At 31.1% G+C, this 25,573-nt stretch overlaps 1 protein-coding gene and 1 long non-coding RNA gene across 2 annotated transcripts; one reads left to right on the top strand and one right to left on the bottom strand.

Annotated features, from left to right (window-relative positions):
- Window positions 1–238: 238 nt before the first annotated feature.
- On the bottom strand, window positions 239–1,401 carry LOC149094136 (uncharacterized). Its single transcript, XR_016199061.1, has 3 exons — window positions 796–1,401; window positions 544–725; window positions 239–463 (listed from the first exon to the last, which is right to left on the bottom strand). It is a non-coding gene; the product is annotated as an uncharacterized LOC149094136 (long non-coding RNA).
- A 61-nt stretch (window positions 1,402–1,462) lies between these two features.
- On the top strand, window positions 1,463–24,144 carry Efa6 (Exchange factor for Arf 6). The gene is made up of 6 exons (XM_015936890.3): window positions 1,463–3,853; window positions 4,997–5,130; window positions 21,850–22,272; window positions 22,384–22,675; window positions 22,865–23,100; window positions 23,887–24,144. Exons 1-6 carry the CDS (start codon window positions 2,087–2,089, stop codon window positions 23,912–23,914), a joined length of 2,880 nt encoding a protein of 959 aa, XP_015792376.1. The 5' UTR covers window positions 1,463–2,086; the 3' UTR covers window positions 23,915–24,144.
- The last annotated feature ends 1,429 nt before the right edge of the window (window positions 24,145–25,573 follow it).

The raw sequence follows: 25,573 nt of genomic DNA on the forward strand, positions 1-25,573 counted from the left end.
AACAACAGCTTGCTATATGTTATAATAACTTATGTTTACAAGGGAATAATTATCAGTCTTACAAGTTCGAAATCACAACCTCTTTGGACACTCATTCAGACTGTGACGCTTTACGACTAACCTAAAATGCGGACTCTACTGCCAGGTCGCCTTAAGATAAGCTCATAAAACTATACTCTGGCATCTTCACATCAGTCAAAGGTTTACTCTCGCTCTCTGAATCACAATGAAAAAAAAATTTTTACACAAACTCAACGAACTTCTTTAATTTCTTCAAGTTACATGATTACTGCTAAAATAAATCTGTTTATTGTACAACATGAAGATTTTTAAAAATTGTGTCTTCAATATGTATGAAAAGTAGCTCATTCAATGGTGTTTCAGCAAACGGGATCCTCAAAAATTGGTAAACTTCAACACCTCTAAAGCTCGTCATGGTCCTCTTCCATTTTGGCATAGACCCCTGTGAAAGAATGAAAAAGACGATATGAGTGTCAACAATTCTGAATAAAATTACAAATTATGCTTTGGAATGAAACTTACCTGTTTCGAAATCCATATTGTAATGTTTGTCGACTGGGAAAGGCCAAATTTTGATACAAAACTCAACAGATTTGGTTTCAATCAAACCAATTTTGTTGGAGTTGAGAACCATACTGGGATAAGGAATAGAATCACTTAAGTTCCAGGGCAACCATTCTCGGTGAGAGATTTGTGGTGGTTTACTGTGTCGAAGGAGAACAATTTATGAATATTAAGAAGAAGCAGCTAAAATGATAAAATAAATTCACTTACCCATCTCTGGCAAACTTTGTCCAAATGTCAATCATGAGAAATGACAGAAAAACATCTTAATTTTTGAATGGGGAAAGTTGGGAAAATGGGTGACCAAAAACCATTGGAATATCGTCCGCATGAGAAGCAACATTTTACATCCATTTAGCTTGACTAGAGACGAGTAACACAGCTTGGGATGGCTTCTGCGTTTGGACATAAACATTTGGAACACCATTAGCGATCAAATCTCGACCAAGTGCTTAAGTCGGACAAGCAAGAATTTTAATTTTTCAACCCAAGTGTTTCTTTATATTCATACACTGATCTGTTTTAGCACATATTAAGTATCATTTCATGGAAATAACTCTTAAGAATTTTAACGATAGTTGATTGAACATTATGAATTGTATTAGACTTGTAGCTATTTTAAGCAGGTCTAGATGTCAGCACATGATTAATCAATTCATGTTTCTTTATGTTTATCAGTAACAATTAATTCATCTAAATATTTGTCGATATTTTTGAAAACCCGTCAGTTAATCATTTATAACTCTGTTATTAAATAACCAAGAATACTGGTTAAGAAGTAATTTAATTAATTAAAGAATCCTCAGGTTTAGGTTAGAATCTGGTTCTGTATAGCTTTTGCAACATTAGATGGCACCACATAACCCGACTTCAGCTGTTTTTTTTTTAAATATGAAACAATCGAACAATTGTTTATTAATTAGTGAAATCGAAGAACCCATTTTTGTTAGAGAATATTTTGATTGTGTGAAAATCAATTATTAATGGATGTCATCAGTTTTAAAAGAGTTGTTTATCTGTGCTTTGAATTAATTGTGGATTCACTTGGAAAGGCTAAGAGATGGCGTTGAAATTGACAATAACCGGTTAAAATAGTAACTGAAGGGGAGTGTAACAATCTCGGTTAAAGTAACCAGTTGTGGCAACTTTTGTTTTTCTGGTTTATCAAGTTGTATGAGATTTATTATCTTTATAGCAAAACAAACTTGCTGCAATCTAGCTTCTGTCAATCTGATCCTTTCCCCCCTCATTATTACCTTTTTTGGTATCTCAAAGTAAAATATGTCCATTTTTATCCTACTACATGCCAAGCTGTTTTAGCTTTTCTTCCTTACTCTAAACTAGTCTGTAAATCGAAGTCGCTGGATGTACCGATTTTCATTTGTTTTGCTTTTTGTTTACCTGTTTTGTTTGTATCATGTTTTTAAACCATCATTCACTGTCTAAGCTATTTTGATGTCATTTCATCTAATTTTTTCTCTAAACTCTTACATCTTTGCCCATGTTTATGACTTATTGCTCCCTTATCAACTCACTCCCTCTTTACTCTGAATTTTCTTCCAAAGAATCATCATCACCCAGTAAGTTATCATCATCAACAGGAGGAGGAGGAGGAGGAGGAGATGCTGAATTAGCCTCAGGAGCAGCTACTCAAATAATATCAACAACAAAATCAGCGAATACTTCTACTTGTAGTGGAATGGATCAAAGAGAATCAAGCATGTCTAAAGGCTGCTCTTTAAGTAATGTATCCAGTGGATTAGAAGCCATTAAACCTGTGTCTCGAGATTATTCAAATGGATCATCACCATGTATTCCTAGATATACTAACAAGGATAATCAAATACCCGTTCTCTCTTATAAAGGTTTACGCCATCAACAACACCATTCACATCCATCACCTAATCATCGTAAACATGTGGCAACACCCTCCTGGTCATCTTCATATGCCTCTTCTGAAATTTCCTCTGATTCTACATCAGATTCTGCCAATGAGTCAACTCATCCTGTCAATGTTTCACCCAATGTTACATTAAATGGTCCCTGTGTTTCTAGTGAAAGTAAAACAGTAACAGTGACTGTAACAACAACCAAAACAACATCATCATCATCAACAATACCAACAACAACGTCAGCCACACTCAATAATAATCGTGCCCATCACTATAGTCATCATCATAATAACAACATTGGTAATAAAGGATCTAATCATAAACTACCATGTTCACCAAATGTGAACTCCATCAGATATCCATCTTTTTTCCCTCTTGATGCTAAAAATCCAGATAACTTCAATAATTCTGATATGGGTAAAGCAAATTTTTATGAACATTTTGAATATCAATACCAACAACGCCAAAAGTATCAACAACTCTTCCACCAAAAGCTTTGTGATGATTTAGTTGGAAATGATCTTGATCAACAAAACCAGCAACATCGACAAACTTCGCCCAATCTACCCACCACACCAACATCCATGGAAGGAGAGCAACAACAAGAACAGCAAGAACAGCCAGTACAGCTTTTACAGCAAGTACAGCAAGAGGAACAAGAAGAGGAAGAACAATCAGAACAGTCAGAACAAGGATTACACCAAGAAGAAGAACTGAGAACCTCTCATCAGAAAATTTGTGATAATGAAGAAAATAATTTCGACCAAGAACAGCATCAAGCCTTACCTAGCTCAGTAGAAGAAGAGAAACAACCGCAAGACCAAGAACAAGAATCGCAACAATCAGATGAAGCAGAAAATGAGCCAAACCAAGAGACAACTTCTCAGGAAAACCAAGAAACCTCTTGTCCAGTATTGAATTTAAACACATCTTCAATTTCATCGTCATCCTCTTCGACTTCTGAAAATGAATCAAGCTCAGAAGATGAAATGGAGATACCCGAGAATTGTCACTATTCACCACCCAAAAGTATCGATCGAGATGCTGCTTCCCGATTAGCCAAACGTTTATATCATTTAGAGGGTTTCAAACGTTCCGATGTTTGTCGCCATCTTTCCAAAAATAACGATTTCTCTCGGACAGTTGCCGAAGAGTATCTTAAATTTTTTGATTTTAAAGGTGATAAATTGGACGATGCCTTGAGAAAATTTTTAGCCTCATTTTGTTTGATTGGAGAGACCCAAGAAAGAGAAAGGGTTTTACAACATTTCAGTAAACGTTATCTTGATTGTAATCCAGATTCATTAAAGTCAACCGATGCTCTTCATACCCTTACCTGCGCCATAATGTTACTTAACACCGATCTCCATGGTGAGGTAAGTTGATACAATAACCGTGCAAAAGCCTATCATATTCCTGTCATTTAACTGGTTACCTTTTATGTTATCCAATTGATAAAGTTCACATCTTTCTGCCTCATCAGGTTCTGTCAGTTTTGTCTCACTGTCTACCTCTTTCAACTTGACTTTTCCCTGATTTGTTTACAATTGTATTTATTCATATTATGCGATATTTAAAGGTCAATTGAGATTATTTTTCATCCAATTATTTGTTTTACTGAAAGGTTAACTTTAACATAACAAATGTATGCACTATTCGTAAAAGGATGGCAAAAGGTTGAATCTTTTTTACTGATCAAAGCAATAAATTTAGCTGTAAATGGACAGTGCATATGGATGATAATGGCTGATGATTAGAAGGCAAATCAAGTATAAACTAAAAGCAGCTGAAGTCACTTTTAAACGAATGAAATTTCATTCTTTGACAATCTGAGAAGAAAAGGAATTGAAGGGAAAAAAATTATCCAAACAGAATCTTATTTTCTTTTCTCTCTGTTATTTTCAATGGATGGCCATTTAGCATTTCTTTCTCTTCCTTCATACATAATGATGCTAAATTTCATATCATGAGGAGAAGAAAATTTTCATCTCTCATTATCATTTTATCTTCCTATTATCTAACCTTGTTTCCATCATTGTTTGTATAAATCATTTGCCCCGCTTTTCATCTTCTGTCATTTATTAATCTTGCATATTCTTCCTTTATCATTCATATTCATTTACCAAAAAAAATCAGCATCAAACTGTTCAGATTTGTTCAGTCTGTGCAAAAAAAAAGAAGAAGAAAAAATTGAAAAACATTTAGATGAATAGGAAATACATTTAAACATAAAAATTGCATTCATTTGAAACTTTATCTGCATCATTGCTCATACACTTGAAAAACTGTTCATTTTGAATCAATGATTATGTTTTTCAATTTGACGATCCCATGATATAAAGATATTTAATCAACAAAAAAAAATATTTTTGTTTCTCTTTTTACCTTCATCATCTTTTAATGTTGCCTTTACCTGACTGAGAGACAAACTGATGCACCAAGAATAACAAATTAGTTGCATAAATTATTCTCAATAATTATACTTGAATATGCTTTTATTTCATTTACTTTTTTACCAGAATGTTGGCCGTAAAATGACCTGCAACGAATTCATTGATAACCTTTCTGATCTCAATGATGGACAAGATTTTCCTCGAGATGTTCTTGTCTCAATATACCAATCAATAAAAGTGGAACCATTACAATGGGCTCTGTAAGTAGTCTAATTATTTGTCAAGTTTACCTTTCATTGTTATCCATCAATGATATTTACCAACATTCAATCGATTTCAACGTTTCTTCTTTATTCCAATTCCAATGGTCAGTCAAATGTTTTTTCAATTCTTTACTGGATTCATCATTTTGTTGAATCATCATCATACAGTCGACTCCATTATTATTCAATGCGAATAGTTTATGTTATAATGCAACTTGTTTCAATCAATTGCTAGCCAATAAGGCGAATCAATTGTATTCAATACAACAGTAACAATAAGCAAAAAGACTTTATCCTTTCTCTTTTAACCATTTCATTTGTAATAATCATTTATATTCACCATCATGATATCAAATATTATCATTCCAATTCATCTCACCTTTTTGTTCTGTAAATGTTAGAACCACATTAAAGGTCGCCAAGTTTTCCCAGTTTTTTTCACTGAAATGGAAACAACATCAGAAGAAAAATGCCTTTTATCTCTATCATGTTATCTAACCATGCTCAGCAGGATTACCAATTGTGGATGGACTTGAAATTCAGCAATTCTTGTTAGCCTGTTACGTTTCTTTTCGTTATCCATTTCTGTCTTCCTCAGTCTTCGATCGATATGAAAGGAGTGTCAACAAGCCTGTAGCATCAAGTAACAGTAGTCAGAGACGTTAGTCTTATCCAAATAACTGGAAACTTTACTCATCCATTATTTTCACTCTTAACTTCTGACAAAATACCTTTTCTTTTTTTCCTTGCATCGTTTCTCATTCCATTGCCTTTCTACCCTTTATCATCTGAATTTCCTATTTTGATTAATCTGAAAAGACAAACAGTTTCCATTGAACACACAATTTACTGTAAATGAAAATTTTCTTATTACAATTCTTTCAGTCTTTAACTAATTCTGTTTACTAATGCGATTCCCAATTTATACACATTTCACTGATGAAGGTGAAAACTTTATTCACTCTTTTCTTGAACATTTTTATTTTGTTAGCAATAAAATGAACAGAATAACGAAAAAATAATTATCTTGGGAAATCAAGTTATCAACAAGAAAAGAGAAACTCTTTTTTTTTATCTTCACCTTTGCCTGGGTATAAGATTATCATTATATAAATTTCGGTGCAACTGAAAAAAATGTCCATTATCTATAGATATGATGAACAAAGTCATGAAGATGAAAGAATCAAGTATTACAATAGGAAGACAGAAAGTATCGAAAGCAATGGAATGAACAAAAAAAGTAAGAAATAACATCAATAGTTGGAAGAAAGATTTAGCTGTAGATTCCTCAACGAAATATCCTCTTCAACAAATTGTCTTCTGTTTTCTTTGCTCAAGGAAAAATATTTCATGTTCTTGAAACTTGTTATCTTCATTATTCTGTGTTCTGGACATTCTCCAGAGTATTTGAAACCAATATCCAGACTCCTAACCCTGTATTGCCTAAAAAAACAAACACTAATAAGGTTGCTTACTTTTTTTGTATTTTATAATCACTTTACTTTATAAGGTGAAATTTATCTGCACTTTTTCACCTTGCATTTGTTATTACAACAAATTTTCTGTTTCTTTTCATCATGCATTTACAACTTTTTATCAACTTTATTCCTTTTTATTCTTCATCGATTGATAATTGATGTTACCATTAATCTGTTTACTTCATTCCCTTGTAATCCTCTTCATTTTCATCCAACAATCGCCTTTTCTCAGTTCACTTTTAATCGCCAGTTTTACCCGGGATTTTAAGTGAAAGAAGAAAAATTTACCAGAATTTTTCAGACAAAACAATTTCCAGCAACTTGATAACAATCAAGTCTAAACATTAATCTGATCATTTTGTATTCCGAGGTGAATCATTGATATCGAGCCAGAAACTGAATCATTATTCATTGAATTACAATATCAAATTGATTATTCAATCCATATTAGTTCACTGAACTTGATGCTCATTGAGCATAATTGGGTAACTTGAATAAACTGAATAAGATTTACCCTGAAATTTATCTTTTTACATTTGAAACTTGAATATCTTTTCAAAAAACAATCTTTAATGGTTAACCTTTTCACCAATGAATCTGAATACAAGTAATCAGTAAATCACAATTGACATGTAAGTTCATAACTAAATATGAACCAACTAATTGGCACTTATTTATCCATCAAATGAGCCCTTTAAACACCCTTGTTAAATGTTGACTTACAAATCTGCCAAAAATAACATTTCCAGTTTAAAAACAATTCACCTGATTAACCATCAACCAATATGTTTTCACCTTAAATTATCTTTAACCGGCTTTTGTCAAAAGGAAAATGTTGATGCATTGTAATGATCATTCTTGGTCAGTTAAAAATTGCCGACCCAATCCTAATTATCGCAATTATTTATCTCAATATTTAACTTTAATTTATCTCAAAATATCTCTCACCTTAACACAACATTTGACAGTTTTTCACTTGTTTACTTTCATCTTCTCATTGAAATTATTTTTACCTGAAACTCTTTTCTCATCATCATCCATTCTGTGACCATCATTATCTCCATCTTGTTAGTCTTGCTTTTTAATTACTTGATTATCACGCTATATCTTCCTTCTGATCAACATGAGCGTTAACAATATTGCTATTTTTTGAGCACTTTGTTTCATTAGCATAATTCAATTAACTATATCTTTGGTCTTGATGATACTTTCAAGTGTTATTACACTCTCATTCATGATAATACCAAATATTAAAGTATTTTTATACTCTTTATTAAACTAACTTGAGGCACTAATCAAATACGCAAAAGGCAATATCTTTTTGTTTCTAATCTGTTTACGACTGCAGTCGCAATATAACTTGGCCATTTGGTGTCGATTTTCAATTTTTGAACCTTTTTTCCGATTCAAATCAATCGCTGCAACACTTCCTCATAAATACGCTTAAATAACAATTTAATTACTAATCAATTCTAATAATAATTTTACCGATAATTGATGTTAACAAGATTAGTGAATTGAAAATTTAAATATTCATCAATATTTATCAGTTATCTGTTGAAATGAAAAATGAACCTTTTCAATCAGCTAATTGAATCAATTTGTATGGAAATTATCTATAGTTAATTGATTTCCTATTATCATCATTTCGTACTTCAACTAATCGCTTTTGATTTGTGTATTAAAGGAAAGATGAAAACAGGTAAATCGCAAAACTAAAGAGAAACCTTATTCGGTTTAACAATGTTTCCAGTTTGGAGTTCATTTTTTGTCTATTCAATAGCAATTGAAAAACAAAAAAACCTTAATCTGTAGCTAATATTGTTTGTCTGTCTATTATCCTTGTTATTGTATCAATGTACAATGAGAAAAAAGTAATTCCTAAATGATTAACATAGATTATTGATCTGATTATATAAACTTGCATGGTTCACCAGGATAATATTAACGATCAGCTTTTTCAGTTTTCTCACTTGTTATTGATTGGAAATTGCTTTCTGAACATTTACTGTTTACAGAATTCACTTATTCCATTATTTACTCCAATTTTAATAACTACTTATTTTTATACTCACAGTAAGTACTAGGTTTCCAGCTATTGACTATTAGCTTACACAAAAATTGTGTTCATTTTAGTCAGACTCTCAATTGATTGATATTCAACTTTTTTCATTGTTATTGCATTGAACAAAATATTGTAATGGACGTTGTAATGAATAAAGTTGATTATATCTTAATCAATCGTTTCAACTTGAATCTAAAAATGACCTTCTTTGATTCGACACCAGATTATTTGATAAAATGACAGCTGTGTCGATCAACAATGATGATGATTGTGTGAGTCAACTTTTTGTCAATTTCCTTTTATTTGCTTTTTAGCAGCTCTAATTGCTGAAACTTGAGTTTGGTGAATCTGATCATTAATAGCGTTGAATCGTTGGTTTTGCATTATTTTTAGCGAAACTTGTAAATCTAATGCGACTCTAGTGATTGGTGTCATCTTAATCCTTGCGATCCATTTCTCGCGACATTGGACAAGAATTTTCATTAATCAATCTAAATGAAGAATCAATTGAAAGTATAAATTGTGCTTTTCTAGTCTTCGTTGGCTCAAAGTGTTTTCATGTATTTTCATTCCATATGTTAATGAATATTGATTGAAGGATGAAACTAATAAGGAAATGAAGGAAAAGCCAGAAAAAGCGAATCGTTCATCTTATTGAAAGTTAAACAAGAGTTGAATAAGAAAAAGGTTTGCAAATGAATTGTTTCGGAAATTCATTTATATTCAATAATATCTACACCACAGACTGGTTGAAATACTGCCGGGTGCATGGTGCATGTTGAGGTGAAATTTGGATTCCCAATTAGATGAATAAAACAAAAGTTTTGTTTACTTTTTCCTTCATTTCTGGGCCGAAAGAGAAAGTAAACCCACTCAGCATGAAATCTGTCAAGAAGCTTTGAATTTAGGTAAACTTTTCTTTGTTTCCTTCCTTCTCAGCATCATCATGTTCATCAAGATTGGAACAAACAAAGGTAATTCAAGAGGGGAAAAGAGTTGAATTATTGAATAGAAGGCCTGAGGGAGCATTTTCAAATGAATGATGAAAAAAAGAGGAAAGACAAAAGTTCTGGTTGTAATATTTTGGTTTCACCAGATTTCGATCCTGGTTAATGTTTATCTGTCTGGAATTGCAGACAAAATGCTCTTCATAATGACACCAGTAATTGTATTAGTTGGTATTAGTTCAACATCTACTGGGCACAAGCAGATGAAACTGTTACTCTTAAAATTATTGTTCAGTTGATGGAAACATGAAATACCTTTTTATAACCATTCATGATCAACTTGATTAAACTATTTGCCACTTTTTATGGCAACTTGACCTTTAAACTTTACCAAACTTTAATCAGACAACATCAATCTTTCATCATTCATCTGTTTACAGTTTGCATTCAACAAAAGTTACTCTCGTTGATCTTTTTTGTTGATCAATTTTTTTCCCTGCTAATGAGTTAAACACAATCAATATGTTTATCCGTTAACATTTGACATTTTCAGTGTTCACATAAACAAGCCTCAGTGGAATGTAAAATTGCAATTAAACTTTCGATGTTAGCATTTCATTAACTGATTGTTGAACACTTTTTTGTTGAGTTCATGCAATTTCTTTTCTCTTGCCAATTCAGTGGAAAAAAATGAAACTTTAAATATTCTCCGATCTCAATCATTTGAACATGACAAAAATGATTGACCAAATCTATGGTTTCATGCAAAGTTACCATGAAACTGTTAAACCAATCAAGGCTCAATTCAAGCTTGATCAATTTTCTTAAACAATTTCAATTTTCTTGTTCAAACTTGGCAAACAACAGATGTTGATCATTTCCAACATGAACTCAGTTTGTTTATTGTAACCATTTTACAATAATTGATTGATCATCCTTGACTACATGATTAAATGATTAAATTTGCTAACTGATAACTGATCTTTCAAGTGAAACTTTCAATTTATGTTAATTTAATTGAACCCTTTTTGTATATCCAGTAATTATTCATTGAAAAGAAAAAACAAAGCTCAACTCCTACCAGTTTCAATCAGCTTAATTAGAGTAGGACACAAAAGATTATTCACTCATTTGAATTTGATTGAGCAGTTGATTTAACTGGACTGTTGAAAAAGTCTGAAACAATATTAATGATAATCTTAATCTTTACTCTTAATCTTGATGCCATTTCTTGTAGGCGACTTCATCTCTCTGTATTCAATGACAGAATCCCTTTTTTCCTTCCTCCTGAATAGAGTCAAACAAAAGTGCATTTGTTGCTAACAAAGTTATCATGATTGTGCTCATTCAACCCTCAAATGAACTATTATTAAACTTGATGTTAACCATTATTATTTTTACTATTATCATTATTATTTTGCTTATTTATTATCATTATTAATGATAACATTTCTTCTAATGATTATTATTAAGCATTTACCTTCTTAATCCATTCCAAACACACACACACACACCTTTTGCCTTGCCCAATGTACGTGTTAATGACCAGTGAAAATAAATGTGGCTCATCTTCATTCCTTACCTGTAAAAAACCGTAATCTCAACAAGTTTGTGATTCTCAATGTAACTCATTACCAAAAGGTAACTCACCGTAAGGTGATAATCAAAACTTGACCGTTCATTATAATTACGGTTCTGAATAGGAGTTTAAGTGTTGTATACTTGAACCAACGCATTTCAGGAAAAAAGGTGACATCAAAAATCTAAATATAAAATAACCATTTATCGCAATTTATCATTTTTTGTATTTTCTTTGATCAATATTGAACCAGAAAAATGTTTCTAAACCTTTGCCTTCATCGCACGCAAGTACCTTTTAAGGTTTGCGTGTTGACTCAACAGTTTGAAATGTTCAATTCTATTATCTAGTTTTAGCTGATTAACGAATGTTCATGTTTAATCTCAACTTTAACATTCACTGATTCCTTTAGTTGTTGTACAATTTGTAAGATTGTTAATCATTTGTTCAACTTAACGGATTGTTTACTGATTCAGACCCAACTATAAAAATGAACAAAATTGTGTTCATTTTTATTGTAAACTTTTTCATCTTTTACTCAGTTTTTGTTGCTGTCAAAACAAGTATCAAATGATAAATGTTGCTCAAGTTGAAAGCGACATAAAAGTAGTCAACTTTGCCTTTTTTCATCAGTCTCATCATCACATTAATGATAACTCTTCATCTTTGATTGGCATCTTCACTCTTCTGTCCAAACATGTAATCCCTTTTTGTACCCTTGCTTTGTTTAACAACGATAAATATCATGGTTATCATGAGATTTCATTTTTATATCCATCCATTCAGCACTTTACTCCATTCACTTTTCATTTCAACTTTCACCTCAAAATCTCAACATTTCATTCATTCACCATTTTCAAGATAATTTCCTTTCACAATGAAAACACTTTTGAACCATTCGACAGTCTTGAACTTTCCATGTTCTATCTGGAGATTTATCTTCATCTTTTCCCTCCAACTTTATGACTCCTGGTTTAACAAGATATCAACATAACAAATGTTCAACTCTGCCTTTGGTTTTCAATTTCTTTCCCCTGACAATCCATTCTGTGAAAGCTTTTCTTCTTTACTCAGTATCATTATCCCTTTGGTCACCAAACTTCACTTTCTCTGATTAATTAAGAGAACAATTTTTCTCCATTTTATTCAATTTTCTGTTCCTCTGTCTTCAGCCTTGATTGATTGTCCTACCGAGATGATCAACTTTGACAATCATTTAACTATTTGTTAACGTGTTTTCCTAATTTAATTGTTTACTCATTCTCTCATGATTATTCCTATTTTTAGAATGAAAAATTCTTCTCCCAAAGATAAAAATATACCGGAAATTATTTAATTATTTTAATCATTTAGTCATTTCCAATTAAAACGCCTTTCTCATCCTTTCATTGTTGCCTTCGTTTTGAATCATCTCACTTCCAATTCGCTTCATGAACGTAAATGGAAAAGCTTTAAAATTCATCTTCGAATGATCAATCTATCCTTTTGTATTTCCCTCGATTCACAGATTTTCAGAATTCATTGAAAACTTTTTTTCCATTTTTACAATAATTGAAAGTTTTTCAACAAAAAAGTTGATAAAATTCATTACCAAAGCTTATTGAACCTTGACAATGTTCATATTTTGAGATTTTTTCAACTTATTCAGATCCTTTTCAGAACCCACGTTTAATTGATTTGTAATCATTAAACTTGATCAATCTCATCTATTGAAGGTGAAAAAAAGATAATTCATCAAAAATCCAAAGCAAAAATTGATTCTTTTTAAAAATTTACTCGTTTAAGGCGTTGTTGACGGTCAAAGGGATTAACTAAAAATGGAGTTGACCTAATGATAGTTTGTTGAAAAAAGGAGTGATCATTGACATAACGTTGAGATAAGTGAACAATATTGTTCCATCATGAAAGCAATCATAATTGTAGATAAAATTTGTTTTCTCATTTGTTCTTTACCATGCTGTTCCAAGCTCAGGATGGTATAAGATGAAACTGATTCTAGTAGCCCAACCAATGATCCTAATTACATGCCATGAATATTTTTACCCAACATGCACTTGCAACTCAATAATTCCCTGTCTCTCCTCTTTTTGTTGTCATCAATCATTTGAAACATTTCATATCTGTCCATCAACCTCTCACCATCATCATGTCTCAATGTTTATCCTCATGAAAATAGAGGTAAAAATAAAACACCTCTGAATGTTGATTCCATTCAATCTTTATCACTTGATAATGATAATGTTTTCATAATAATCTTTACCAGCTTTTCTTGTATCAAAATGTTTATCTTTGGATTTTGATTGTTGTTCAATTGAGTTTTATTTTCACTTATCCTGGTGATTATTGTCTGAATACATTTTTACCTTATAAATGCAACAATAATGCTTTATTTTCATTTAAGATAATAACTTTGTTTACCAAATGCGGGTGGAGATATTAAGGAGTGAAACTAACCTCAATAATCAATATTTAAATTGCTGCTTAATTTTCGCCCTCACTCATTAATATTTGTTTACGAACGAAATTCTTTTTTTAGTCTTTTCTTTTCAGGAAAAAACTGAAAATTCTGTAACTTGTAAAGTTGCTATCACAAGCTAATTGACAATCTTTCACTTGAAAACAATGTTAATGTTAATGCGAAGTTCATCTTCATTTTTTTCTCTCATTTTTTCGCTCTTAATGGAATCGAAAAATTCGTTAACCGTTTCAAGTTTAACATTAAATTCTCATTTAGAATCATTTTGGGTGAAATGTGCTTCAATATCGATTGAATCGTTTACACTTTACACTTTTTTTCAAATAAGCTTCAGAATTTTTTTGGTTCTCTGATGTTTCGTTGAACGACTGAGCAAAAGATTAACCCATGAAATGCCAGATGAACAGTAAACTGAAAAAGTTCAGAGAAGAAGAAAGGCGAAAAATTAATCAATAACTTTGAGAATCTTGCTTTTTCCCTGGAAGATGAATTTTCTGTCTTCTGAATGCTTCTGAATTTTGTCCATGTCTTCACCTGTCTCTATCAATGCTAATAAATGGTTTGTCTTAAATGTAATTACTGTTATTTGTGATTGAACATTTTTACACATTTCTGGTTGACTCTTGTTGAGGCAAAAATTGCAAGTTAACTGATGAATAACTTGATTTGAGTTTACTGTTGAAAATAATGGTAAAGTTGAAAAGTTAATCAAGAGTAAAGACGAAACCAATTCTGTCTTTTGTTGAACAACTTTGATTCAGATTATTTGAGAACTTTCCTCAACTCTATTCCCATCTTCACCATGAACAACTTTTCTCTATAAAATGCGAAGAGTGCTCAGAATGAAAATGCTGGTGATTATGATACTTTTTTACTCTTTAGTAATGGTAATTTAAAGTTAGCTTTTCAACAGTTAACATTAATAACGTTAACATCATCATGTTCATCATCATGTTCATTATCATCTTGATTATCATCATCTTTAACTTTCAACCTTATTAAATAAACTTTCTGCTTTCCATTTTGATTCCTTTTTTACTCGCCATTTTCGTTTATCCTTTTCTTCGTGTGAAAATTCAATTCAATAAATAGCTTAAGCCCTCATCATGATGATAATCATGATGACAGTTTGCTTATTATTCCTTCTTGAATTTTGCACTTTTTATCAATTATATCGAATTTGTTATCAATTTTAATGTCATCGTGATTAATTTGAATAAATTCTGTGACGATTCAGTTTCACTGTAATTGTATTATCTAAATTTAAATTTAGGTCAACATTTACCGTCTGCAACTTCAGAGCAATGAGTTAAGATCATTATAATCAGCAAATCATTTTACTTTTCATTTCCATTGATCAAATGACATTAAAAATTTAAAGCAAACTCAATGCTTTTAACTTTCACTTTTCATCTCATGCTAACCCTACTCACAAGGGAAGCCTAAGTGATCCATGATGAAAATATTGACTTTTATTCGGATGACCTGAGATGGTTCCCTTGTCAGTAAATGTAGATTAATGACTTAGACTATCAATTGAGAATCAGATATCATGAAATCTTCTTCAACCTTGTTACCTCAATCAAACAGTAAACTGAACTAAATCCCGATTCCGACCTCAATAACCTTAACCTTTAAATTGCGATTAAAATAATCCTTTTTTATGAAAAATCATTGAAGCCAATTCGATCAATCTTCATGTCAAAATATTGTCACTAAGTTGAACATTTTTTTTCTCTGTACTTCTTCATCAAATCCAGAATCAGATGAATTGAGTAAAATGATTGTTTCAATAACCAAGATTAGGTAAATTCCCAGTAACAAAGATTTTCTTACTCTTTGTTATTTCCATGATAAACAACAATAGGCAATGAAAAAAAACGCCAACAGAATATAATTTATTATATTAATATTTTTCTTTCCTCTCGAGCTTCAATTCACTGCTATCTTATTTCATGGAAACTCTTGCTATTCCAAGTAAAAATGAATGGACAAAATATTTCATCTCCAGGATCGCCTTTACTTTTATGCTCCTTTTCATCCACATGATCATCATTCTCATCTTTTCATGGTTACCTTAACAAAACACCTTTCCATTAATTTCATTGCTTCATTGGTTCATAAATTGTCTGACTAATTGACCTTGATCATCATTATTCATTGATTATTCAGAGTTTCTTTATTATTGTTCTATTCTATTATTCATTATTTCATGATAATGAAACAAAAACACAATAATCTTGAGTCGATCAAAACATGTCAACATTTCATCTTAAGAATAATGTTGAAAGTCACTTTTTTTATTCGTGTTTATCCATTTATCTTTAATATTTTAGTTCTTCTTTTCACTTGTAATTACTTTTAGTAAACAAATGTTTACTCTTTTCTGTTTCATGATAAAATCATGAAAACAAGAAGAAAAACATCAACAGAAATGATAACAATAACGAATGATTACTGAGAACAACAAAAGTCTAGAAATTAAAAATAGAAAATGAGAAAAACAAGAAAATTCTGATTGACATGGAATTTTGTATTCCATCGTTTCAATGATTCGATAATTTGGAATAATTGATTAACTTTTAATGGCATTTAATTGAACGAATAAATTGCTTTTCCATCTTTTGTTTATAACAATTTTCCAATCATTTGAATTGAAAATCATTGCACAGTAATGTTCAGTTTCCATGAAAATTGAACTTTTCTAGATTCCACTGTTTACATGAAAATTTGATGAAAATCTTTTCCTTGTTGATACCATTTATTAACTAGCAAAGTGATAAACTATTCACTGTTTATCTTCCCTCTTAGATTGTTATTCATTGTTCAATGAATGAAGAATAAGAATGAAACAACTTTTCAAGATTTATTTTCCTACTGAGAATGTTTCAAAGAGAAAAAAAAATTCAATATTTTATTATCTAAATCTTATTATCTAAAAATATCTATGAATTGATACTTGATATAAGATGCTCTATCAAACTGAACAAATGATTTATCTAATTGTTTGTGATTTGACATGATTTATCTTTAAACTTCACTGTCTGCCTCGATTTACTTTTTGAATATCTTTTGCCTTTTCACTTTCATTTTTATTCTGCTCTTCACATTTCACCTTTTTCACAATAACTCAGTCTACTGTCATGTGAGACAAAAATCAATTTCAACTTTTCACATTCAATTGAATTTATTTTTGCTTCCTTTTCGTTACTTTCACTTAGTCCCACTGTTTACTCAATTGTGACAACTCCAAACAAACCTATTTTCATTTAGTGTAACTCAATTTTTCAATGCATATTCCAACCTTTAAAACAAAATTAAACTCAAACTTGAAAATAAACCAATTCATATCATGCTGTATATCATGAAACAGATTCGCCAAATATAATTTCAATACTTTTTCACATCCAAATTTTAATCTTAACTTTACTGAATTTGGTCAAAGTAAACTTTAAATGTGAAAATAACCTTCATGTGATGCAAAACTGAATTTTCATGTTGGCCAACTTCAATTGTGTTCCTGTTTCTCAACTCATCTGTTTACCTGTGAATATACAAATGACCTTATGTTTCCCAACGAACCTCATGAGAACAAGAAAAGTAAACTTCTGCCGACTTCATATTTACTTTTCACTCTTTTGTTTCGTTTCATAACAGATTCCGTATTCAGTTCAGTTTTTGTTAGACGTGCAATTTGCCACCATTTAACACTTTCTAATTGTCATTCTTGAATTAGATTCGCCGGCGATTTCAAACTTGCAAATAGCTTTAAATGTTACCACCAATGAATCGTAAAAACATGATTGAACTGCTAAAATAAGAAAATAATGAACAATTAAATTACAATGTTTCACAATTTTTATATAATTCATTAATGTTTTGTTTCCTACAAAAAGTTAATCAAAAAAACTAGTTGTTTACCCATTTTGCTTCAATTATTAACTATGATTACGCTATCTATTTTACACTTGAACAATTGACGGCTTCTTCATTGTCATTATTATTCACTTTAAACTCCTGTTGTGTGCATCATCAGCATCCATGAACCTTTCCTTTTCCTTGAATCAAGTGTTATGCTCTTTTGTTTCACCCAATTTTGTCTTCCTTCCTACGAAAGAAGAAGAAGAAGAAAAAATCTGGTTTGCTTGTTGAACAGGCGAAGCAAAAAGGAGATGAAAAAATGTGGCAAAAAATGTTCAAGTCAACAGCATTGAAAACCTTGAAATAGATTACATCAGAGACAATAAAATGTGTGTCTCTTATGAAAATGAATTTTCAGCTAATTTTTCCTTTTCCTCAAAAAGTTCAGTTTGGCTTGGTGTTTCTCTCGAGTTCGCCTGCCATTCATTAACTTTTGGTTTCAAGCCAATGGCCTAACACTTGAAATTGTTACTTGAAACTCTGCCAAACAACATGAAGAATATGAAATGGAATTAAATTTTACTTTTCGAAACTCATTCCTCAATCATCTTAACATTCATTCTCTCCATGGAATCGTCTATTCTCAATTTATGTTCCTCTTTTTCACTTCTCCTCCTCTTCACAGCTTTACCTTTACCATTAATCTAACAATTTTTGCATTTTCATACTTTACTCTTGTTTGTATTTCATTTTTATTGTTACCCAAATTCAGGGCTCAAACAAAATAACAATAATGATGAAAATTATTTTCTCAATTCTCTTTTTTTCTCTTCTTTCCACTTTCTCTTCATCTTCATCACTCTTTTCAAACCATTTTGTGTGTGTGCCTTTACCTCTTTAGCTGAATCGATTTGCAATATCGATCTGTTCATTTGGAGGTTTCCCTTACCAAATATTCAACAACAATGTCTTTTTTGCTTCTTTCCCATTCTTTCATCTTCTTCTCCATCATCATCACCATCACTCTTCTTCCTACACTGTCTTTCTTCATAATCTTTTCTACTCAATCTTCCAACGAAATGTTCCATTGCACCGTTAAGATGTTGTCTGTTATTGTAAATCTTGAAATGTTTTTTCCCTCAACCAATGATAAACTCAACTCGTCTCCTCCTTAATATCAGATTACAGTGAAAAACCCAGAAAGACTGACGAAACGACAACAACAACAAAAAAATGTAACCAAAATATTATCTGGTCAACCGTTGAATGGATCAATTTCAACTGACCTGAGAAGATGTTTATCCTAAATGATGAAGTTGTTGTTGACCAAAAAATAACCAGAAAAAATAATCATAATCATGAAAATGAATCAATCTGATGGAGCGAAAAGTTTCCATTCAATCCAAGCAATTTGATTAATCATAAACTTGCTAGTTGTTTCATCTTTTTTTGGCTTTCTGTCTCCAAAATTATTTCTTTCCAATTACTTTATTCAGCAAACTAGCAACCAACGTAAACATACGTATCGAAATTGAATTCATTTGTATTCTCATGATAATGAATCGCAGAAAAAAGTTGATCTTTCTTTTAACACCAAAATATATTAATACATCAGTTGCTTCTTTTGTTCATCATAATTATTCACTAACCTTCATCTTTTTCAGAACATCTCATTACAACGTTTCATTGTTTTTTCCCTTTCTAACTAAATTTCCTCATGATTACGTTTGAAGCAACCTTTCCAATTGAAAACTCAAGTAACGAGTTTCCTTGAAATACAAATCTTACATGTAATTTGGGTTTACATTTGTTGACTTTCAAGTACATTTAAACATTTGGAAACAAAATGCATCTCAAAAGTATCACATTGAGTGAGAAAACTATTGGTCAATATGGACTAAAAGGTTAACTAATTTGATTCAATTTTCAGAGCCTTTTTCAACTCTTTCAGATGTTCATGGTTTCGATATCAAGAATTGATTTATTTTGCAACACTTTTCTCCATTCCTGGAAATTATTAATTCAATAGACATTTTGTTTGCCTCTGTTAACAATTGTTATTTGTTATCAAGTTTCCATTTTGAATAAGTGTTCAACATTCACTGATAGTTGCTTGAACAACTTTTCGTGTAAAAGCAATTGAAAATCGATGAAAATCAACTTTCAATCCTTGAATCACATTACGATTCCAGGTGATAAATACAAATAAAATAAAGATATGTAACAGTTAGAAGTTTATTGTAAAGAGAAATGTCGAATTTTCACCTTTCTTTCTACTCTTTTTTTCTCTTTCATTTTTTCACGTTTCTTTTCAACCAGCTAAGAAAGGCCAATAGTTGAGAAACCCAATTTACCCAAATTATTCCTACTTTTCTGGTTGTTACCATCTTCCTTTGTTGAAAAGGATTCTTTGTTGGTAAAATTTGTTGTTTTCTATTCGATAAAATTGATAATATTCATTTGTATTTTGAATAAAATATTAGATAAATTAATATCTAAAAATGTCCAGATTTACCGCCATCATCTTTGGCTGCAACTATTCAATTCCATTGGAATTACTTTCAAGTGTTAAAATTGAAAATTTGAATCTTTTTTACTGTCAACTTCATAAACACAATCAACATTACTGATTCAATCTGAATTTAATTGATAGATGTTCTGCTACTTTTAACCGTAAACATTGAATATATATTTTTATTGTTGTATATTTACCTTATTCTGTTGATCATCTTATCGATTCACTGTTTTCTCTTGTTGAGATTTTCTCTGAATTTCCTTATTTCCACCGACTTTTCATCTTGAAACATTGACAAAGCTCAGACAAAACTTGGACATTAACTTAACCTCATTTACTATTCTTTTGATTAATTTCATTCTCTAAATAATACTTGAGATGTCCAAGTCCATCTGTAAAGTTAATTATTTTCTGGTCAACATTCCATTCAATCTCTTGTGCCAACCAATTTTCATGGAAAATATTGACTTGTAAATTTATTTTCATGGAAGCAACTTTGCTTTTCTCGTCAACAAAATTTTTTCTCAAAACAGAAATGATAATTTTAAGAATCAATAATTGATTGAATTGAAAATCATGGTTTACTTTGAACGAGAATTGAAATTTCATTGAAATTCACTTTGAAAAAAGTCTCAAGTTTACAATAAATCATGATCAAAGTTAACCAATCTGTTATTTATATCTCAATCATTTCGTCTTTTATGTGATTGATTAAGCATTAAATTTTAAACATTCAATTGAACATTATAATTGATAATTTTATTTGACAAACAATTTCAAGTAACAGCTTTACAGTTTTATCATTAAACAAAACTAATTGAAAGAGATCACAATTTACAGTAAGCTATTGATTCCAATTCTGGTAACGCTAACAGCAACATTCAATAATGTAACATGTAATTGTTTCACTAAACTGTCTTCAATTGAGTCATGTAATTCAATCAATCTTTTCGGGCAACAATCGATTTTCAGACACATTTAGAACATTCTTTTAAAAATTGCTTATTAATGGTTTCCATAAATCATGATATTCACGTATCAATATCATTTGGTTGTAAAATAAAGTTCAGGTTAAAGTGCTCATTTCATCTTTTTTTAACTGTTACTTTTAAACTGTTTTATGTGTTAATTGTATCAACCTTTCAATCATGATTAGCTTGATAAACAAATAACCAAATAATGAGTTTTAATAATAATAGATTCTGTTGCTTATGACTTTTAATATTTTGTTCAATTGTTGGGAAAAAAAGTGAAACAATTAATTATTAGACTCTTGATGTTGATTAAATTGAGCAACAATAACAATTCTGTCATTTTAATCAAAAAAAAAAATGTTTTCCTTCCAATATTGCCAATGAAGTTTCTTCATGATAATAATGAGTTAAAGTGCTTTTGACGTCTAACAATAATAATATTATTCTTGTAATCAAAATGATGACGATGGTGATGATGATAAAGAGCAATCTTCTTCTCACTCAAGTAACTTTACAAGTAACAAAATTTATCAACAATATATCAATAATAAATGAGTGAATGAAATTTTTTCATCATTTTCATGAGCTTGTTCATCAAAGAAGCTTTATTGTTGTCCTCAAAAGTTTACTCGAGTTCACATCTTTATCAGCATTTATTGCAAAAGTTTCAAAATCGATTCTGAACAAACGCAATCACTTTTCACGTTTCAAAGCTTAAATGCGATTAGTGAAATGTGAAAATTGTAACTATCATTGAATGGATTAATTAATTTCTTTTGGTCATTTTTGTCTTTTACTAATCTCGTCTTTTTCATTTACAGTGATGATGACTTATCCATGCTCAATGGAGTCAACCGTCGTCTACTTGACTCTGGAAGTGGATCTTCTTCCAGCCTTAATCCAGCCATTCTGGGTAACAATCCTTTCCTTAAGCTGCCCAATCCCAATACAGCAACTGAATATAAGCGAGGTTACATCATGAGAAAATGCTGTTTCGATATGAACGGTAAACGAACACCTTTCGGTAAACGAGGTTGGAAAATGTTTTACGCCACTTTACGAGATTTGGTTCTATTTTTGCACAAAGATGAACAAGGTTTTCGTAAAAATCAACTTTATGAATCTTTGCACAATTCAATCAGAATCCATCATGCACTTGCTACACCAGCTACTGATTACACCAAGAAACAGCACGTTTTCAGGTTGCAAACAGCAGATCAAAGTGAATACCTTTTCCAGACAAGGTTTGTTCAACTTACATTTTGTTATCTTTACACAATTGGCACACTCACATAACATGTAAAATGAGATTAAAAATGAATTCTAATTTCCATTTCTTTCTTTCATCTTGACAGTGATGCACAGGAACTTCAATCTTGGGTCGATACAATTAATCTGGTCGCTGGAACCTTATCGGCTCCACCTCTCCCATCTTCTGTGGGATCCCATGCTAAAAAGTTTCAAAAGCCTTTATTACCCAGTAGCCATACTAAATTTAATACTAAAGAGCAAGTGGCCGATCATGAAATGAGAATCCAACGGATTGCTCAGGCTCTTGAAGACCACGTTTCCAAGCATCCAGATAAAGGAGCTCAACGACGGGTACTCAACGAATACGCTGAGAAACAAAGTTACCTTGAATTTGAGGTAAACGCACTTTACATTTAATGTCATCAAATACTGGACTTGTCCAGACACATATATTAATAGCAATTGTGCCTTACCAATCAACGGCCATAAAAACTATAATTCAACTTATCTTTACTCATCTTTACTTTACTAATCTTTACTAATCTTTACTAATCTTTAACTGTTTTTTTCATCTTTTTTTCGCAGTTAAAACGATATTCAACATATGCTTCAATTTTGCGCAGCAAGTTGCAGCAAGCTTTTGGAAGTGGAGCTTTGCTTGAAGGACCAAACAAGTTAACCTCATTTTCAGCCAGTAAATCAAAGCCATTAACCCAACTTTCAATTGGTGAAGAGCAGGACATTGATGAGGAGAAATGGGCTGAAGAAGGTCATGAATATCAAGGACAAGTCACCGTTAAACCCGTTTCTCGATCTCATCGGTAAAAACATGCAAATGCTATTGTCTAAGAGAGAAAGCAATTAGAATCTAAAAAGTCTCTTTGGGCCAAGTTGGTCAACAAGAAATGGTCAATTTCGTTTTTTTGGTCGTTTTATTAAACAGTTGATTATATCAATATTTATAAATGTATATACAAAAAAGTATAGCATAGTGAATCAAGTTTTGGTCAATCTTTACTTTCTTTTCCTTAGAGGCGCATCCATTGAAGTTAGAGTTCAATTGTCAATATCGGCAACCTTACTGATTAATCAGTAGTTTTATGGTTCCAACAATTGTCTACAATTTGACTCTAATTTTAACTGTTAAGTTGCTTCTCTACGTGCATAGAAAGTAAAATGTACCAAAACTCAATTTTCTTTGCTGTATTCATAAAATGTTACTTTTCCTTTTTTTTGTTTTCTTTTTTTCTCATCCTTTACCCTTTCATTTCTTTACTTTCTTCTCTTTCTCAGTCTTCATTAAATGTTATTATGTCATTATTATCATTTTATTATGTTATTTTATGTTGCATTATTTACTACATTATTATAACTATTAAAGAGATCAACAGTTAAGCTTGAAGCTAAAAACGGTTTTGACCAGCTCATTTTGTCACAACTGTACAAATTTCATTGCAAGTTTAACCTTTCAATTTGTGTTAATTGCAAACTAGGATTTGTAACAAAATCAATTTTTGAATTTGGTTTGAACAAAACAAGTGTTCAATCATTTCACCTTGTAACTAATTTACTAATGTCTTTGTTTTGTCTCTTTTTTGTCTTCAAAGGGTTTCCCATCGGAAAGACATCAGATGAGTTGATGATTGGTACCAAGCAAAAGTCGAATTTTTCATCTTTTCTTTTTTGTATGGTTTCATTGTATTAATAATGTAAAAGTAACGCGAAAGGAAATTATTGTAACATGTAAAAGAGTTAACTATTGATTGATACACAAGACAAATGGACAACAGTTATTTAGTTAGTCACATTGATATTCAAGGTTAACATTTAAACAGTTCTAATAAATATTCAGTCAATCTTTTTCACTGATCCATTATTATTATTGATGTTGTTTGTTATGAGTTTATTTTTTCAATGCTGCTCGTTGGACCAAAAGACTGTTTCATTGATTTATCGCCATCGAAATTAAAGATTTTATAAGCGCAGGATTACTTTTTTATCGAGATATGGATTACTCTATTATAGAAATTGATTTAAGCACAATTTCCCGAGAGTGGAAATCTTTAAGTGAACAATTGAATTTGATCCAGAGGCTTTCGATATGGTATCATTTACACTTTTGGAAGCATCTAACATTATTAACCTCCTGTAAGATGAGCTGTCTTCATCATCTATCTGTGTCTCCGCCAATTTTACGACTTTTATCCATTGATCTACTTAAACAAATCACCAGATAAATTGGATTTGGTAGGTTGGCACGGAAATGATTATTTAAGATCAACAACTGGAAGCTTGAACCTGTTTACTTTGGATTTCAAAGAGTCTGACTTTATCAAATTGTGTTTTCGTTTTATCTAAAGAATTTTTTTAAAGAAAATATTTGAATAACCATTCGACTTTCAAAATTCAGTCAATAACATTGATTCCTTTTTAATCTTACAAAATTTTCAGAACCATTTGGTATTATTACTCTCGTTACACCAAAAAAGGAGAACCTGTTGGGACATAATCAACAATGGGCTGGTTTGGACTCTTTCCACGAAAATAATGCCAGATCAATTTTATTGATTTATTTGCATTTTGAATTGTGTATTGGCTAAACATATCTGTAGCCTTGGAAAAATCTGAACAAACTCAATATTACAGCTGAGTAGTTTATTAGTTGATGATTGTTAGCTATAAGAAGGACTCAAGATGCGCAATTTGACAGAATAACTCCGATTCAGATAAGAATAGCGATTGGAAGTAGAGTAGACATGCCGAAGTTGGGTACCAAATAAGAGGCTTCTGGCCATTGGCGGTTGAGTGCTGTTGTCGGCTCATGTAGATCATCCATTTGTCTTCCTCTGGAGATTGGAGTTGATGAATTAGTTATCACTGCATCTGTAAGCAATCCTGAGGACAAGAAGCACAAATAAGATACTAAAATTGAAATCATTTTTATGAAATCAACAAATAAACGTAAAATTATTTAAGCTTGTATAATTTGAAACTGTTTTAAACAAATTCAGCACTATTCGAATCTTCAGCTTGAATATGGATTCAACTGATGGCGATATCCTCAAAATTTTGCTTTATATACTGTCTAACTGTCTTTTTTGCTTGACTGAATTGAGAACTATGATCACAGTTGGAATTTTGCATATTATTCTCAATTTCCGTGTTTTTACTCAAAATCTCTGTTGAGATATATTCTTACCAATACTTAAGTAATTCATATTTACGCCTATCATTGTTTTACTGGATAGTTGATTCGGTGGAATGAACATGTTCAATTGGATTCTGGATCAAATT

This window comes from Tetranychus urticae, chromosome 2 (genome assembly GCF_039701765.1).
Source record: "Tetranychus urticae isolate SD_2017Ah chromosome 2, NJAU_TeUrti_SD_1.0, whole genome shotgun sequence".
Taxonomy (NCBI): domain Eukaryota; kingdom Metazoa; phylum Arthropoda; class Arachnida; order Trombidiformes; family Tetranychidae; genus Tetranychus; species Tetranychus urticae.